The sequence below is a fragment of the Marmota marmota genome, unplaced genomic scaffold (assembly GCF_001458135.2).
Source record: "Marmota marmota marmota unplaced genomic scaffold, marMar, whole genome shotgun sequence".
NCBI lineage: Eukaryota > Metazoa > Chordata > Mammalia > Rodentia > Sciuridae > Marmota > Marmota marmota.
In genome coordinates this window covers 6,489,463-6,509,751 of record NW_025999943.1, presented here as the reverse complement: position 1 = coordinate 6,509,751, position 20,289 = coordinate 6,489,463, and the positions used below count along the sequence as shown (strand labels likewise).

Genomic DNA, 20,289 nt, shown 5'->3' with positions numbered 1-20,289 from the left:
AATCCTCAGTATCAAAAAAATTTAAAGACTATAAAGCACATGGATGATACCACTAGGACTCTCTGAAAGACTATTTAATCGCTGGCTCAGTATGTGTGTAGTATGCCTATCATTTATTAAAGTTCATTCACACTGTGATAAATCAATCGGTACATGGGCAACCTGGTAAGCACGATTAATGATAGCTATCAATACATTACCACCATCATCAATATCCTCATCTCAGAATAGGAAAGGTTTTGTGTAGCTTATAAACAAATCCAGACTCCATGAAATAACTCCACTCTCTATATTAAAACAATTTCCAAGCCAGGCATGGTAGTACATACTTTTAGTCCCAGCTACTTGAGAGACAAGAACAGAAAAGTTGCCTCAGCCCAGGAGTTTGAGGCCAGCCTGGGCAACAGAGTGCGACTTCATCTCCAAAAGGAAAGAAAGAAAAATTACTGTAAGCAGAATCAACATAAATGTCAATATGGGGAAGAGAAGTTGCAATCCATATAGTAATTTCTCTAATATATGAAAATCCCTACAAATAAAAATTTTAGGAAAGCAACAATGTAACAGAAAAAAATAGAGTAGGAGGAACTGACATGAAAAAAAACATACAGATAGATGAAGCAATTAAAAATGTCTCCCAGCATAATTCATAAAACAAATGCACATTAAAACTACAGTAGACTTTCCACTTCTGGATGGATGCAGAAAAATCAAAAGATACCATTCCCCTCACCCTAACTACAAAAACAAGTCACTTAAGATGGGAAACTACAATATTTTTTAAAGCCTCAAGAGCTGAGAGGACACACACATACACCTAACAAATGAACTAAACTCTAGAAAGCAACAAATCTTGCATTAGAGAAAAGAAAACCCCAAACCACGTTTTTTTTTTTTTCATTCCTGATAAAAAGTCAAGAAAAATCTGCCACACATGGAGGTATCAACCAAACTTTAAATTATTTTTAAGTCACATACATATTGGCTATTAAGATAGACCAGAATCCCCACATCCCTAAGTCACAATCACTACATCTACAACCACTCATCAGCACTTACCAACTAAAACTTCTGCAGTAGTTCTAGGAGTAGTAAAGAAGAACTACAAGAGATCACCTAAGAACATAGTTTTGAGATCTATAGGACAATATCAAAGAATCTACCACACAAGTAACTGACTGAAATCTCAGAAAAAGAGGAAAGAAAAATGAGGCAGAAAAAAGTTTGAAGACATATGACCAAGAACTGATGAAAACTGATTAAGGACACCAAAACAGATCCAAATTAGCAAACCCAGAAAGAAAACACACTCACACACACACACACACACACACACACACTCTCTCTCTCTCTCTCTCTCTCTCTCTCTCTCTCTCTCTCCTGAGCCACCACAGTCAACTGCTGACAAATAAAACAAACTAAATCTTAAAAGCAGCCAAAGGGGGAAAAATAGATACATTACACAGATGAACAAGGTTTAAATGACAAGTCTGCTTCTCACCACAAACAACAGAAGACAGAGGCAATGGACAATATTATAAAACAGCTGAGAAGTGAAAAACTGGTGACCAAGGTTCCCCCGTAAGAGGGAAATAAGACAATAAACTAAACATAAAATAAATAGATTAAAAAAGAAACAAAAATAAAAATGTGAAAGAGAAAAAGGAAACAACAAAAAAACCTAACAACATTCTTTAGAATGAAGAAAATTGACAAACTATTAGAAAAATTGAAGAAAATAAAAGAACAAAATTATCAACAAAAAAAGTAAAACACAGTAAATCCTATAGTCATGAAATGAATGACTACAATGTAAACAACTTTGTTAATAGTTTTAACTGCTAAACAGAAAAATTCTTGAAAATGACACATAAAGACACAGAATACCTATTAAAGACTGATTTTGTGTAATCAACCAACCTTCCCAAAACCAAAAAACTTCAGTCCTAGATGGCTTCACTGGTGAAGAACACATATAACTAAGAAAAAAATAATAATAATTGTAAAATTTTTCAGAAAAATAGGACAGAATGATTCTCCACTTTTTTTTTAGTATTAGCAAATCAAATCCAGCAATTGTTTTTTTAAAAATAATACACCATAATCAGGAGGATTTTTTATCACAGTAAATGCAAGGCTAGATTAACATCTAAAAGTCAACCCATGTAAATATACCACTCTAACAGATAAAAGGGAAAAAACACAATATGCTCATTTTAACAGATGCAAAAAAAAAAAAAAAAAAGATAATTTAACATATTCAATACCCTTACATGACAAAAACAGCAGTTAAAAGAGAATTTCCTCAATCTGGTAATATACCACTTGCAGAATATGTGCCAGGGAGGAAAAAAAAACAAAAGATTTGTAAGACCTCGACACAGAAAAGGATAAAATTTGCCCGTATATTGGTAAAATTTCTCAGAAAGAATCGTAAGTAACAGATCTCAAACACCCCACTACTTACACAAACCAAAGACACTAAATATAATCCTAAATTAAAAATAAGCTTCTAGCCGGGCGCAGTGACATATGCCTGTAATCCCAGCAGTTTGGGAGGCTGAGGCTGGAGGTTCACAAGTTCAAAGTGAAGTGCTAAGCAACTCAGTGAGACCCTGTCTCTAAATAAAATACAAAATAGGGCTGGGGCCAGGCATTGTAGCTCAGTGGTAGAGCGCTTGCCTACCAAGTGTGAGGCACTAGGTTTGATCCTAAACACCACATAAAAATAAATGAATAAAATAAAGGTCCATGCATCTAAAAAAATAAACATAAATAAATAAATAAATGGTTTCGTACCTATCTGCAACTAAAAAAAAAGAAAGAAAGAAAGAAAAAGAAAAGAAAGAAAAATACATCTGGGGATGTGGTTCAGTGGTCAAGTGCCCCTGAGTTCAATCCCCGGTACCCCCCCCCCCCAAAAAAGGCATTTAACAGTTTGTAAAGTGAAAGGCATTTTCTTACATAAATAAGGTAGTAAGAGAGTAATAAACCTAGTAGGAAGGGTTTACTGTATCTTGTTTCTTTTATTCATTCCCTTTTCTTGGGGATAAAGAAAGTATGATGAAGAAAAAAAATATTCCTGGAAGTCATTTTTCTCAAGCTTGAGTTATGTCATTCTCAGTATGTTCACATCACACATGAGAATATCTTACTTTCCACTTTACTAATAATACTATCACTGTCTCTTGATTTATACATATAAAATGATTTTGAGAAGCACTATAAAAATGCTGAAACAAAAAAAATGCTAAATTTAAATTTAATTAGTCAGGAACTCACAGTGAAAAGTCAAATAAGAATGTAGCAGTAAAATGTGGTCATAAGATTCAACTTATCAAAAGTTAAGGGGATGAATGGGTAATAAAAAGCATTTTGGCCAATAATTAATTGCAAAATATTAACTCTTCTACCAACTGTAAAATTTATCAGATTAACATTATTGAAAGCAACTCTTTTTTGTGCAGTTCTATGAAAGCAGCAATCCTGAACATTGTACCATGTAATAATACTTTACTGAGTAGATATTAATATTCTTCAATGTCTTCCCCCCACAAAAACTAAGTTACCTGAATAACTTTAAGCTTAAACATTTTCTCCTCTTGAAGGTACTATGAAGTAAAAATAGAGAAATAGGTCCACAGATTATTTAATCTGCAAACTGCTCATATAAGTATTTCTCTGAAGCAAAATTCAACGTGACAGAGAATGGAAGCTGAGTTCCATCAAGAGTAAAAATGATTACATGAGAAGAAAAAAAATAGTAGGAATATAAGTAGAAAGATAATTTAAGCAGATCATTAGATTCTGTAAGCCAAGCTAAAAAGAATGCAATTTATTATCTAGAAATGCTGAAAATCTGGATTAAACAAAAGGATATTAAAAAGGTTGGAGCCAGATGCTGTGATATATGCCCAAAATCCAAGCAACTTGGGAAGCTGAGATAGGAGGATCACAAGTTCTAGGCCGGCCTCAGCAAGCTGGCGAGACTGTCTCCAGAAAAAAAAAAAAAAAAAGAACTGTGGAATGCAGTTCAATGATAAAACATCCCTGGGTTAAACCCTTCTACCAAAATAAATAAAATAAAAAAGGTTGGGTATCCACATCAAAAGAACTGGAAGGGAGAAAGACCAAAGACAGGAAGATTTTGTTAGAAAACAAATTGTGCTGGTAGACAAAAGGAATATGAGCTTCCTATTAAGCAATGTCACTAAGAATTGTTAAAAGAATGAGATAGGACCTGATGATTAAGTAGGGGTACAAGAAATGGAGGGAAGAGATGCCAAAATGTAAAATTTCAAGCCTGGATAATCTGCAGAAATGAAATGAAATGAAGTGAACCTAGAGAATATTTCTTTTCAGAAATGTAACTGAATGTTCAGGTGACAGATGCAGGCAATTGGAAATAAGAGCTTAAAGTTTTGAGAAGTAGTTTAGTAAACATTTATGTGAAAAATAAATGCCCACAGTAGAAGTTCTCACGTGGAGTCCATTAACAAGCTCTGAAATTTGAAGAAAATGTTTAAGTATATTTATGCTCAGGAAGGGAGTCTTTAATCATTCTTTGGATCTTAAGCACCAATGGCAGATTATTAAACAGAAACCATCTATAGCAATTATCTTAGTCCATCTGGCTGCAATAATAAAATATTCCAGACAGGGTAATGTTTAATGAACACAGACTTTTTAGCTCCCTGTTCTGGATGCTGTGAAGTCAAAAATAAGGGCATTAGAAGGCTTGGCAATTCTGATCCCAAGGCAGAGCCTAGAAGAAAGGAACACACTGTTCCTCACAGAATGGCAAAGAAGCAAAAGGGGGTTATAAAGGCATTAATCCTACCCATGAAGACAGTCTTTATGGCCTAATCACCTCTTAAAAGGTCCTAATTGGGTGGCACACACCTGTAATCCCAGCAGCTCGGGAGGCTGAGGCAGGAGAATCACAAGTTCAAAGCTAGCCTCAGCAGCTTAGCAAGGCCCTAAGAAACTCAGTGAGACCATGTCTCTAAATAAAATATAAAAAAAGGCTGGGGATGTGGCTCAATGAAACACCTCTGGGTTTAATTTCTGACACCCCCCCAAAAAAAATAAAAAATCCCACATGTTTATGTGTTATATGAACCATTAAAATTTGAACATGAGTTTTGGAGGGGACAAAACACTCAAACCACAGCAGAAATGAGTAAGACATCAAGAGTAAAAATGATTACATGAGAAGAAAAAAAATCAATGTAATGACTTTGAAAAATACAATTCAGAGTCAAGAAAAGAAATTAAAGTCCATAAGACTAATTCAAAAGAAAGAGAGCCAAAGTATCAGGGATCCAAGCAAATAGGAAGTTAAATACGAAGTTAAAAAGGCACCATCAAAGGGCTGCAGGTATACCTCAGACACAAAACCCTACATTCAATACTCAGTACCTCAAATCATCATTAACATTGTCTGATGTTACACACATAGGTCAAAGAATATAAAAACTTCAGTCTTTTTTTTGTAGTTGTAGATAAAAGGCATGCCTTTTTATTTGTTTATTTTTATGTGGTACTGAGGATTAAACCCAGTGCCTCACATGTGTAAGGCAAGCACTCTACCACTGAGCTACCACCCTAACCCCTAAAACTTTAGTCTTTACATTTGGTAAACAAAAATTCATTGATAACACTGAGGTAAGCAGTTTTGGCTGAATATGCATGGTAAGAAATTATATTACAAGGGATTAAGAAATAGGGCAAATAAGCAAAAAGTATTGGATTTCACAATTTAACAGTGAAAGGAAAATGAAGCCAGCAAAAAAGTGACTAGAAGAAAAATACAATTTTATTTTTGCTACTATTCTTGTTGAGTCTTTCTTCTTTATGCAATAGAAAACTGACTCACTTGGCCAAAAAGAGCCAGTAGAAAGGGAAAGATAAAAAGAGGTCAACATGATCAAAATTTCAGAAGGAAAAAGATCATTTTGCAAACTCCAAAGAACACTTATTCCTCTAAGTTAGGAACAAAATAAACTTTAATGTGGTGAGAAAGGTATACTTCATAGTAATAATTGTGGATAATGGGGAAAACACCACAAAAACTCCAAGGAAGTTTCATGATTAATCTCTGCTAAGGATCAATAACCACTATGCTTTAGAATTTTTTCTTTTTCAATAAAGTTACTAGGAAAATATAAAAGTAAAAAAGTACATATAGAAATTGAAAAAAAAAAACCCACTATCGTGTAGTAGTAAATTAAGAATAGTCATGGCTCTAGAGTTAAAAAGCTTGAGTTCAAACCACTGTGAAGAAGTATCAACTGTGCTTCAGTGCCTCAGTGTCATCTTCTGCAAAACACAGGTAACAATGTCTAATAAAACCTGGAATACAAAACATTTAAAAATGCATGCAAATGTCAAGATGGTAGTGGCAGCAGTATTAGGAAAGACAATACAAACAATAACAATAGTAGTGTAACCTATTAGTGTTTAATCAACCAGTATGTAAGAAAGAGGGAAAAGCTAGGTTCTTTAATATATGTCTCACTAAATCCTTGCAATTACAGACAGAAACCAGTATAATTCTCCCTATTATATTCAAAAAGAAAGGACAAGTTAATTTGCCTAGCACTCAGCTAATAAATGGCAAAAGTGAAATCTGAATATTGATCTATGTAGACAAAAGGCTTCTTCTCTTTCCACTATACAATACTACCTCCACAGCATCTCACAAAAGCAAAAGAGGAGGTATTCTATTCTTCCCAACTAAACTCCAGAATCTGAGCACAACATTAAATCTATCCTGCTGTTTTCTGAAAAACTGAAGAGTCTGATTACTACATCTTGAGGTGTATTTTTTAAAAAAGTCTATAATATGATTAAAATGTGGACATTTAGTGATTGTAAGCCTATAAAAAAAATTTTTTAAATAGAGCAGAAAAATTTTTGTATTTAAAAAACAAACAAAAAAGAACAAAAGAGTTTAATTTTTTGTCCAAGGACTTCACATGAATGTTAGAGGACAGACCAACATCTAGGTTTACATTATTATTAACAAGTATGACTAAGCAAATGCTTGAGACAACAAATGACATTTTAATATCTACATTTTCAATAATTTAAAAAACAAACTTAAAACACTGATCCAACTACAGAACTCATAACCAAATAAAATACAGACTTACAAACTTTTATTTCATGCTAAAAAATGCAACCAGGCATTCACCCAACCTCATCTCCATCAATCTGAAAACTCATCTGCCCTAAAACCTTTCATTGGCTTCCCTCTATCCTTCAATAACATCCAAAATTCTTAACATGACTCAACAAAGTACTATGTGATCTGGCTCCTCTCTCTGGAACTCTCTACTACTATTCTTCTTTTGCTCTTTTTTCGATTTCTTTGAATCCCTCCAAGACACCTTTTTTCTCTTTTTAGGACTTCTGTACAATCTGTTCTCCCAAACCTTGAGAATGGCATGCTTTCATGGGTCTCTGTTTCCATTCTTTTACCCTAGCAAACTACTCTTCATCCTTCCAAGTTGAGATCAAATGTTAGTATGCTAGGAAGGCCTTTCCTTACCTCCCCATGTATTTTCACAGCATTTATATATTTTGACTTTAAGAAAACCCCACAATTTTGTAATTTCTTGTTCAACATCTGTCTTCCCTTCCAAATGGTAAATGATATGAAGACAGTCATTTTGTGTCTTGTTTCCTAATATTTCCCCAATATCTGGCACACCGATGAACACTTGAGTAATAGGTCAAGTGCTCAATTAAAATTTGCAGAATTAATCATTTAAAATCTGTGATAAATCCAAAACCATAAAATACTAATATAAGTTGCTTAAAAGTTCTATATAAATCTCAAGTTATATCTTATCCTTGGTTTTTCCTATGCTCCTCTCTCAAACAGGTGTAGTTTTTCAATTACAATGTTAAACTGAAGCCAAAAAAAAACCCCATTGGATAACAAACTAAAGTTAGAAACCACTTGTCTTAAAAAGAATTAGGATAAGTTAAGTCATCATCTAAAAGAAATGGAACTAAAGAGACAGCAACACAAGTAGTTACAAATAATCTCTTTCAGGTTAATGAAGAAAAGGGGAACTGACAGTACAGCTGATTTGAAACTGAATACTCAGTTGTTCAAATTTAAAAACTGAATGTTTACAAAATTGGAAGTTATATCAACCCAAAACATTTTCCAAAGTTTTCTTTTAACTTCTTATCAAGTGCTAAGCACATATCAGGCAGTGTTCTATGATTTTCTTTATATATATTATTCTCCCCATTCTACAGATGAGGAAACACGGGCATTAACTTATTGAATATGATACAGCTGCTAGTTAAGTGGCAGAGGTACAAGCCATTAGGCCCTAGAGTTCTTCCCTCTCAACTCTTATGCTGTGCTCTTTTCATTCCACTGCAATAGAACTACTTTATTTTTTTATCTTTGTTGATTTGGGGTTTTCTTGGGGTCCTGGGGATTAAACCTAGGGCCTTGAACACACTAAGAACATGGTCTATCACTAGGCTATATATTCCAGCCCCCTGAAATACAACTTCCATCTGCACTATTCCACTCAAATGAAACTACTTTGCCAGGATTACCAATGACCTCCACCTCAGATCTAAGGGCCACTTATCTGCCTCTATCTTTTTTCATCCACTCTGCAGTTTTCTATCAAGTTAATGATTCTCTTCTGTCACACATTTGTTCTTTCTTTAGTTAACATACAGCCCAGTTTTTCTACCTCAGTTCTAGGCCTCCCCTCTTCCCTACGCACACTTCCTAGGACATCTCCCACAATACTATGACTTTATATATCACCTGCATGACTACAAATTTCTCTAGTGCTGACCTGAGTTCTAGAATCATATATCCAACTTCCTAATTGACATCTCATTTAGGTGTACAATACCTCATACTTAATAATCAAAGCCAATCACTTTTCCCTCCTCCCCCAACCTGTTCTCTTTCAGCCTACTATAGTTGCTTAGACTAACTTCTTTGGCATCATCCTTGATTTCCCTTTTCCTCATCTCCCATAGCCAATCTATCAGCACATTCTATTAGATCTACTTAAGAAATATATTTGGTTCTTTCTGTCTCCACTATCTAATGCAAACAACCACATCTCCGTCAGAATAGGTTCCTTCATCTCATTCTTTCCCCCTTAATCTCCTTTAAACAAAGCAGGCAGAATTAAATCAGTCCTTGCCTGCTTTATATCTTCTAATATCTTTGTATTACACTTTAAATAAAATCCTGATTCCTCATCATGGACTAAAAAATTCTATATGACTTGGCCCTGCTACTTCTCCAACTTCATGTCTTTCCACTTCCCCATCACAAAATACCTTACAGCCACAATGGCCTTTCTCTTCCTTGGAACACAACAGGATCATGTCTGCTACTGGCTGGGCCTTTGCATCTGCTCTCCATTCTGCAAAGAATGGTCCTTGCTCAGACTTTCACACAGATGGTTCCTTCCCCTCTTTAAATGTTGCTAAAATGTGACCTATTCAAAGGCCTTCTGTCTGACCATCCTATGTGAAGTAGCCCCAATTCTAATCACTCTTTTACATGATCCTCTATTATTACAATGGTCATAACACTATTGATACTATCAATATCTGAAATGGACCTATTCACTTGTTTATTACATTCTGTAGCTTTGAAACTTAAAAAGCTCTGTTCCCAAAGCCTCTCACAGTTCATAACAGGAGCTTAATAAATGTCTTAAATTTCCCCTTTGTATTTTAATTGCTGACTGTAAACCAACCAAATCCGATAAAGCACTCAGTCCATGATTTATTCTGTATTAACAAGTAAGTGTTTAAAACACTCCTTAAAATTTCCAACAGAAGACATTTCGGAACTCTAAACTCACCCGTAAGCCCAGGCCACTTACAGCATTCCACTTAAAACTAATATTCCAGATGGATGGAGACTGAATTTTCTCCCACCTCTCCAAGTGAACGAACGTGTAGGCGGGAAAAGGGAATTTTACTGGGAATCCTAGCACCTGTTACATCTTCAATCAGTTAAGAGAAGTGGTGCAGATGAGCCAGACAGCACATGGGAGACGTGGCCTTTCTTTTAGTGATTGTATTTAGGTGAAACATGAGATATTTAACTAGAACTGTCCTAATGTCTAATAGAGGCCACCCATTTCATTTTTAAAAAAGTGAAATAGTCTTAGGACAGGAGATTATGCTCGAATTCACTAAAAGAAAAAGAAACGGATTTTGAGGCCCTCAGAAAACGTGTGTGCGAGGAGGCTGAGGTCGGTCTACACATAACGGGAAAACGAGAGACACACCGGTTCAAAATTCAGCTCCCTGATAAAATAAAGCTCAGCTCAGGCTCTCGGCATTATACTTGGACCTGGACGCGAGAGTGGCAAAGGAGAAAACAGCCCTGGGACCTCTGATCACCGTTTTGGCCTCCACCGCAGGCACTTTGGGGAAACACCACAGATCTAAGTGTCTGCCTATCCGCCACAGCTATCCCTGCAAGGAGATATCCCCCGGATACTCACATGGGTTCGAGAGTCTTGCTGAGCCAGGACTTGAGTGCCTCGAAGTTTTCAATGATCATTTTAGAAACCATCCACAGGGGCCCCGAGGCCCGTCACACTCCTCCGCCCGCCCAGGTCGCAGCCGCTACGGCCGCCGCTGCCCCCGCCCCCTCCTCCGCGCGCCGCCCGCGCGGGCCGCGGTGGGAGGCGCCGGTGGCAGGTTCCCGCGAGCCCCGATCGGCGAACAGCTCCGCGGAGGATCGCCGCAGGCCGCGAGTCCTCGGGGTGCTAGGAGCTCCCCCTTCCCGGACCCCGGCCTGGGCTGAGGCAGCAACGGTTTGCCCGGGCCCTCCCCCTTCCCTACTCCCCAGCGAGTCTTCCAGAACCGGGAGCGCGAAACGCGCTTAGACCCGGGCTTCCTCTCAGCTTCGGGACTAGGTGCTTGTTGGCAACGCAAGAGGCAAAAGTAAAGAAAGCGAAGACGAAGGGCAGCTCAATGGGAACGATTCGGGGGGTCTTCCCGGCTCCCAGCACCCCCAAGAAGATGGCTGCCGATAAATCTCGCGAGAATTAATGAAGTCTCGCGGTGACTCCCGGAGACTGCCGGGAAGAGACGTAAATTCGGCGGAGTGCGCACTGGACAAGTAGGATGGTTTGGTTTGTGCGTGTCTGCGTGGTTTGCGTGCCTGGTTCCGTTTTACCTTGTGGCTCTCTTAAAGGCTAAAGACGAAACCTGATTACGAGATCCGAAAGGCAGAATCTGCGAGACCTTCAGCTCACCCTCGGTGTGAGGGCTGTCGCGTGTCAACTGGAAAGAATAAGCGGGATGGAGAGCCCCTTGAGAGCGGTCTGCTGCGCATGTTTACCTTAGTAGCCTACCAAAACCTTATACTGTGTGGTGTGGACAAGATTGGAAAACACGGGCTAGCCTAAGCTAAACCACTAACTCTCCAAAGGATTAGTGTCCTCTCCAAAATTACTCGACTTACAGACAAAAAACCCTAATGACCTAGGGATGCCCCCAAGACAAAACTTGAAGTAACTTTGACAGCTCTCGGATACTTTCCAACCACCTGAAAGATAAGCCGTGGGGTGTTCCGTTTTAAAGTAGAGCGGATTTCTCTATCTCAAGAGAAATTACCTTGTATCAAAAAAGAGAGCTTTCATATCACATCCCCAGAAAGTAAATTTCCCTTCAAGTTTGATTCCTGAGTTCTATTTATTTTATGCTCCCTTTAAGACTAAATGGAACTTTGCAAAGGGTCTAAAATTCATGAACTACAATTGAAATGAAAATATTCACAAGCTGAAGACACTTAATAGACCAATAAAGTTCTGTATGGGAGACCCAGTAGTAGACGAAATTGTCCTTATGAACTCTGAGTTTATAATTTCCTAGAATGAAATGCCCTTAACCATTAAGTGAAAAAAAATATATATCAAGTACAAAGCTAGACATTTATTCTAAAATATAGAATCTAGAGTAGAATGAAAATTAGAATCCAGCTACTGAATAACCGGTGTTAAGTGATTTAGATAAGTGAAATAAGCCAGAAACAGAAGTACAAACATTCATGATTTTACTTACATGAGGTTTCTAGAGTTATTGTAGTGAGAGAGAAAAATAGAAAGGTGGCTCCCAAGAATGAGACATGAAAAAGGAGGCAGGGAGAAAAGGACATCAGTTATTTTTCATTGGAGATAGCATTTCAGTTTGGGATGATAAGAGTTATTATGAAGAGGAATGGTGTTGCTGTTTGCACAACATTTTGAATATATTAAATGCCATTGGATTGTATAATTAAAATGATAAGTGCATATGTTATAATAAAATTTATAATTTTAATGTTGAGAGAATGAAATCTTATTTTATTTTATAGCCTTTCCACTGACTTCACCAATATTTTCAAACTAGTCACTAACTGTTCCATAACTCTGGTTCTCCACACAAGCCTTTCAAACGTCTATCAAATACCAGAGAATCCAAGTAAATTGCTTGCTCATGTTATTTCCCGCAAAGAATGCCTGCACTTCTTTTTCTAACTGCTCAAACTTTTCCCATCCTTCTCTAAGACCAATGCTACTGTCATGTTTTAAGGTCTTTTCTGGCTCTTCCTAAACAATAGCAATAGTTAATTAATCTCTGTGTTTTAAGCTGCCCTCATATCAGTTCATCTTCAATTGCCATCATCATCATTGTCTTTAACAGCAATAATTCTAAAACTTGGCTCTAATCGTGTCAAAAAAGAGAGCTTAAAATTTTCATCATCTTCCACATTGTCTTCAGGATAAACAGAATTTTTAACATCCTGTATAAAGCCTTTCCTGTATCAAACTCCTTCCTAGTTACCTAGAAACTTCTCTCAAAAACCTTTCAGCCTTTTTTTCTAGTCATCCTGAACTAGTTTAAGTTCCTTGAAAGAACTGTGTTCTCTCACTAAACTGAGCCATTGCAAAATGTTCCTCTCTTTCTCATTTGAAAGATTCCTACTTACCTGTCAAAATTCAGTGCATATAGTCACCTTCAAAAAATCCATCCCTGACCTTCCTGCTTTAAAGTGATAGTCCTTCTCACATCAGCCTGTGCTTGCTTCTATGAATAAAGCCCTCATTGTTTTAATAATTATCCTATTATCTGTTTCTTTTGACTATAACTTTAATCCTCTACTTCAACATCAGCCCCTGATATATAGAGTCAGTTCTTAATCACAGTAGTTGGGTTCCATAGACATCTGCAAATGCTGAATTAGCAAATATGGAACCATTTCTCCTAGGGAAAATGCAGGGTTAGATACCTGTGAGCCTCCAGTCAAATTTTTGTCAATTGGTCAACAAATAATCATGATTTCTGTGTTTCTGTTTAAAGCATCTTATTTAATATATATTGGTGATTCATTAACATTGAACTCATTACACTATAACTCATGCCTAATCAAAGCTTATGTAATGCATGTATTTTTCTCTATAAGAAACATTACAGCCTTCTTGCATATAACTAAACAGCACTCCAGAATTATACTTGCGGATCATTTTAAACAGTAAAATTATCAACAAAAAAAGCACAAAATTTTGTTTTTAAATGGTAATAAAGAGACTGAGAAGGGACACTTGTCTCCAGTATGGGAGTTAAAAAAAGAAGGCAAAGGATCCCCTTGTTCAACCTCAGCGGGGAACATGAACATTGGGTGACTCAAATTTTTCACCAAATATTTCACAAATACAGAATCTGCAAATAATAAGGTTCAACTATATTTTTTGAACAACCAAGGGAAACCCTATCATTTCCATTAAATCTTTCCTGCCCACTATAGGTGATAGCAATCTCTTCAGCTAAATCCAAAGAACAGTGCTTGCTACCAGTCCCTCATTAGTCATTGTTGTTCTCTAGCATGCTGTTCCTCAAACATCAATTATTGATCCCACGTTATGTCACTGGTTCATTTTCTTTGATATTTCAAAGGTGGAAAAATAGCTAATGTAATAATTGGTACTACTCAAAGAAGACAAAACAACCACCATAGACTACTTTCTCTATTCAGTAACATGAACATTTGAAATGTTCAGTATTTAGTTAACCAATTATCATTTCCAACACATCATGCTCTTTGAAAGGCCTGTAAGTTTGTTCATACTATTCCTTCTGTCTGGGATAACTTTCCTTGTTTCTCAAATGCCATTTCCTCACTGATAACCAAGGTATTTTCCCCCTTTGTTCCTGGCTGTATGAGTTAAAACATTTTATTTAGTTTTCTCGTCTTTCTCAGCTCCTTAAGGACTCAGACTCAAGCTTATTCTTCTTTGTACTTCCTGCACTTAACACAATATCTGAAAAAGAAAAAAGTTTATTGAAGGATATATGCTTCATTATAAATAGGAAGGAAACAGAGTCTGGAAAAAATATTTAGATTGGCAAGATAATGATGTATTATCTAGCATACCTGTATCTCTATGTTTTTTTTTTTGTTTTGTTTTGTTTTTGTTTTTTTTTTTACCATGAGTTGTCTTCATCTTTTAGCTTGATTCCAGGAGTATTTTCTATGGTATTCTTACCTCCTCCTTATTTCTTCCAGTTTTCTGTTCTAAATGATAGATATAGTAGTACTCTCTGTAATGCTGTTGGAATATTGTTTTAAAACTCAGCCACATGAAGCAAAATAGAGACAAGAACATTTCAGGCACATATAATAGATTTGTGGGATGTTCCTGAGGTAAAGAAGATCCAGAATCTTAAAGAAGGCCCGAGAGGTGGGAGGTATCAAGGTTGGGGAGGGGGACAGCTGTAGGTCAAGTTAGAGGGGGAAAAAAGATCATGTTAAGATTTTTGTACTGAATTTTATTTAAAATAAAATAGCCTCTGAAGGATTTTCAGTGTGACAAAATCAATTAAAAACATGAGCACACTACACAGAGAACTTAATTAAATTTGAAATTTTAAAAATAAAAACCTAAAGGAGGTAATTGTCCTTTAATATAATAACCCAGGATTTTTATTTCCCTAGAAATAATATCAAGGTTATGTTACAAAGCAAATATATTTTCTAATCTGAGAAGGCAAAGAAGAATAATGCTTGCTGGGGTAAGGTATTGTTAAACCCCTACGCAAAGAAAAGAAAACAACACCAACTCCAATTTTAAAGCAAGCTTGTATTGGTGTATACTGGAGCTGGCCAGGACTATGTCTCCCAAAAACCTTGAGCTAGAGATCAGTACCCCAGCTCTCCAGGAACACAGTTTTATAGCACAAAAAGTTGCAAAATGGGGGAGTCTTGAGAACTACAGATAACAGGATTTTGACAAGCATAATACAAAGGCAGATAGTAGGTTAATGATCTACATGGCTTAACATTTCAAGGTAGGGAATAAATTTAGATCTCAACACCAGAATTTATGAGGCGCCACTGAGGTTTCAGAGAGGGTTGTTATCTGGTCAGGGAAAGCCAGGTATGGGTGAGTGCAAGGCACGGGCAGCAATTCCAAACAAGTTTAGAAATCACAGTAATTTATAGTAAAACAGAAATTAACTTTTCATGATTTTGTGCCAAGGTGGCTCCCAAATTTAAGATGGAATTAGGCTGGGTTCATAAGTATGTCATAGGTAGGAGATGCTTTAGCAATTGTCATTGATACATACTGGGATCAGAAGACCTACTGTCATTTTCCCCTCATAGAACCAGGGCACTTCTGGTATCAAAGAGTTTGGGGATAATCACCAACTCCTCAGTGGGCGCTCTATTCATATCCATAATTAATTATAATGATTCTATCTCCAGTGCAGAGTTGTTGTGGAAATATTGTATGTGGATATGGCCATGATGAGTAGTAGTAATCAAAACATAAAAAGGATAAAGATTCATATGTACATATATTGCATATTCATTACAAACACCCATTTATATATAAAATCTTGTACAAATTGCCACAAATAATGAAATATGATAGTGTAAATCTTAGTGTGGGAAAGGCAATATAAAAACTGTCAGTGAAATGATGTGATGTGTATGATCAAAGTAATTCAAAATGGAGTAAGGGGAGAGAGTATCAATGAAACAGGATTGACTACAAGTCCATTATTGGTGAAACCGGATAATGGGAGACTACACTTCTTTTAGCTTTTAAATGTGTTTGAAGTTTTCCATATTAATAAAAAAATATTCTTTAAAAAACTTATTAAGGCAGGGAGACCTAGAAAAACAAAAAGATCTGGGAATGCCTAACAGACTGGCTAGACCATGAGAGAAGAGACTTCGCCTATCTTGTTTACAGCTGTCTCTAATGACTAGAGAAATTTGTAGCACTTAGTATATTCTTAATAGACATGGAACTAATGAACACTGGAGAATAAAATGTGATCCTGGAGGAGAGTCTGACATCTCAGACTGAGGGGCAAGAACTCTGGGCTTTATTCATCTATCCTACAACATATGGTATTCTATTAGCTGTTGTAAGGATAAATACTTCAAGAAAGCTACCCCCAAGAGAAAGACGATTCATAAACTTTCATCTTGGGGTTCCATAACAAGTAGGTATTAACATGCATATATATATATATATATATCCCTACAGAGTTATTCATAAGGTCTCTATCATATTTCATTCCTGTTTATTTCAACAAATATTTATTGTATAAGGTGCCTTCAACCTGTGAGCCAAAATCAGAAGAAAAAATAAAAAGCACAAAGTATATACCCTATCCTCTCATTCTCTAATTGGAGTGGGAGAAGGAATAAATATTCATTTGAAGAAGTTTCACCTCTGCATGCTTTTTTTGGCTCCTTAAGTAGCCTTAGGACAAAACTGTCTGTACAAAGGTAATGATGTAGAACCTGTATTAGGGCTTTTGAAATTTACATCCATTCTTTTGGGGACCAGAACCTGAACAGAGAAAAACATCCAATAAAATTGGAATAACAAATATCAGGCACAATTAAATATCCTTATGACACAATCTCTTGAGTTTTGTTTGTTCATTTGGGGGTAGTAGGGATTTACCCAGGGGTAATTTACCACTGAGCTACATCCCCATCCCTTTTTAGTTTGTATTTTGAGATAGGGTCTTATTAAGTTGCATAGGGTCCTGTTAAGTTGATGAGGCTGGCCTCAAACTGGCAATCCTCCTGTCAGCCTCCGGAGATGCTGGGGTTGCAGGTATGCACCACCATTCCCGGCTGAGACACTACCTAAATTTTTAAAGCTGCACCAGCATTGTGTGAGTATGGAGCACTTTTAATGTTACTAGTTTGAATTGTAGTATGTATTAAGTGTAAAATATGCACCAGATTTCAAACACTTAGAAACAATAATGGCAACAATAAAGTAAAATATCTCAATTTTTATGTCAATCACACAATAAAATGATAATACTTTGAATATGTTCGGTTAAATAAAATATACAATATTAATGAAATTAATTTTACCTATTTTTTTTTTGTGCCTTGGTTTTATTTTTTTAATGTGACCAATAGAAAATTTAAAACTATATGTGTGGTTCACATACATTTTTGTTAGTGTTTTTCTAAAATGTAAGAATTTTTTTCCTCTCCTTTGGAATAAAATAAAGAACTCAGTGTACAAATAGCATAATTCCTAGTTCTCCTGCTATGTACTGTTTTGGTATGTTTTAGACCCCTTCTATAAAAGTAGTGCTGAAAACACCATTGGCATTTGTTCAGTTTGGAAAGTTCAGGTATGACAAGACTCAAGTTGGGAAGAATATGTGCAAGACAACCTGCCAATACGGAAGGCAAAGAGAAGACCACTGTCTCCCTTTGGTGAAATACCAAATAAGGATGGATACTTACTAGCAGATGAATTATTGCATGGAGATGAACACCCACTTGTGAAGAAACCAGAGCATGAATATACAGAGAGAATTTGTATTTTGAAGTATCAAACTAAACATGACAAAAATCAGACAGAAGGACTTTCCTACCTGTATTTTACAGTTGGTATTATTTTTGTTTTCAATTTTAAATGGGAAAGCCATATAATATTTGGGTGTATAAGACCTGTAAAACCTTAATCTCTTCCTATAAACAGTCCATGCTATCCTCCATTCTATTCTTTTTTTTTTTTTTGCTTTATTTATTTATTTATTTATTTATTTATTTATTTATAATGTGGTGCTGAAGATCGAACTTAGTGCCTCACACATGCTAGACAAGTGCTCCACCACTGAGCTACAATCTCAGCCTCTCCATTCCATTCTTTATACAAGTAACCCATATGTGTAGAACATTTACCATACCAAACCACACTCTTCCCTTAACTCTTGATCCTTCAAGACTTATCTTCAAAATCAGTTTCTCCAGGAAGCCTTCTCCTATGGGGCCCAAGTTGAGAGTATTTATCCCTATTATAATGATGTCATACCAGATTATTAATATTGGTCTGTCTACCACATTAACTTCCTTGAAAGGGGAGGCACTGAGGAATAAAATTGACTAAATTATTGTTGTGTTCATTATTAATATGTAATAACAAATCCCACTAATTATAATGTATCAGTAAAATTTTTAAACTTTAGAAAAGATTATATTCCTTGAAGGGAAAAGCTTTTTTTCCATACACAATTTTATTTCCAGAATCCAACTTGTAATACATATTATGTTTTTAAAATTGTCATTTATCACTTCTTTTCTTCTGCAGTAGTAATGATGCTCATGTTATTTGACACTCGTCTGTCTTTGAAGATGCCACAAAGCGGAACATTAGTCCAGAAAAGAGATTTTTTTTTTTTAAATAGCCTTCCTTTGATATTTGTCATTTTCCAAAGAACAACAACAACAAAAACTGGTTTTCAAAAAGAATTACAAAGTTTTTTTTTTTTGTTGAATTGATTTATATTTTAAGGGGCTAGAAAGGTAAAGGAGTTTAAAGCTTATCTATATTCATATTTCTAATCCCCTGGTAAATGACTATCATTAATGGCCCCCAAATCTGTTTATATTTCCCATATTCATGACTTTGAGAGGTTTCCTCCCACACTGATTCTAGACTTAGCAAAGTGATATATTTTGGCTAATCAGATTAAAGTAAATATGATGTTATAAAAATAAATGTGATACAAGCAACATCTTAAAAAGTGATTGCACATTAGGGCTTGTCATCTCAGGAGCTCAATGGAGATCTACCATGTGAAGGAGTCCCAGCTAGAACCAATCTGCCAATCACCATTCACGTGAATGAGACAAACCAAAACCCCAACCTGCCCAGCCAGCCTAAACCAAAAGAACTCCCCAGTAACTCACAGAATGGTGAGAGGTAATAAAATGTTTTTAAGTCACTTAGTCACATTAATTGATACATAGCCCAAAAAACACAAACCAAGGCTTGTGACACAGCTTTTAATTTCACTCCATCATTAATTTATTAAATACTCAAGTTGATTTTGTTCCATAAAAAGATTCTTCTTTTGAACACGACTTAAGTAACTCATAATATCAATGGAAATGTTGAACAAGACTTCAAGTCAACAGGAACCAACACACCCCCCAAGGATCATAGCAACTAAAATTTATCTATTCATGGAACTTTTCTGTAGAATTCTCTTGCATTCAAATGATTCAGTGACAATCTCCCACCCAGGGAACCTCTGCTCAAGACTCAAATTTATGGGGATAGAGAATCTAATTGACTTTGCCTGTCTCTTTGACCAAGAAAGAGGGATTTATTACAAAATGAGTTAGAAGATTATTTGGCATGCTAAAAGATGTGACTTTAAAACAGTCAATATTTTAACAAGAATTAAATTGATTTTTTTCCTTTAATATATTAATCCATGTTTGCATTTTTCAGACAGTAAATATTAGTTTAAGTTAGAGTGGGACCTTCAAAAGACAAGTTTAAATCATAAAACACAAAAATACTCAAAACTAATGCAAGTTGCCATTGTATAAGATTTACTAGGAGCTGATGAAGAAATAATGAACTTACAAGGTTTGAGGGGTTTTTCATTAACGTTCAGATTCTTTAGATTTATATTGTGTTCTGTTTCCTTTGAGTTTCCATGACTTCTACAGTCTCCATTTACCTCTCCCTCCAAACATTTCTAATACTTAAATGACCATGTACTTATAATAACATGAATTTTTTTTTTTGCAAAATAGATTTTAATCTGTTTTAGGGTAAGAATTGGGTTTCCTATTTCTTTAAATTTTTTTTTTTGAGAGAGGAGAGAGAGAGAGAGAGGAGAGAAGTTTTTATTTAATATTTATTTTTTAGTTTTTTTGGCGGACACAACATCTTTCTTTGTATGTGGTGCTGAGGATCGAACCCGGGCCGCACGCAT

General features: G+C 35.9%; 1 protein-coding gene across 9 annotated transcripts in view; it reads right to left on the bottom strand.

Annotated features, from left to right (window-relative positions):
* Positions 1 to 11,077, bottom strand: part of Rbm26 (RNA binding motif protein 26) — a 79,151-nt gene extending 68,074 nt beyond the window's left edge. For 7 of the 9 annotated variants that reach the window (XM_048801406.1, XM_048801407.1, XM_048801403.1 and 4 more), the window contains exon 1: positions 10,524 to 11,077. In XM_048801406.1, the coding sequence (XP_048657363.1) occupies positions 10,524 to 10,594 (71 nt within the window). In that variant the 5' untranslated portion in view covers positions 10,595 to 11,077. The remainder of the gene's footprint in view (positions 1 to 10,523) is intronic. The other 2 variants (XM_048801409.1, XM_015499325.2) reach the window with 1 other exon arrangement.
* Between the last annotated feature and the right edge of the window lie 9,212 nt (positions 11,078 to 20,289).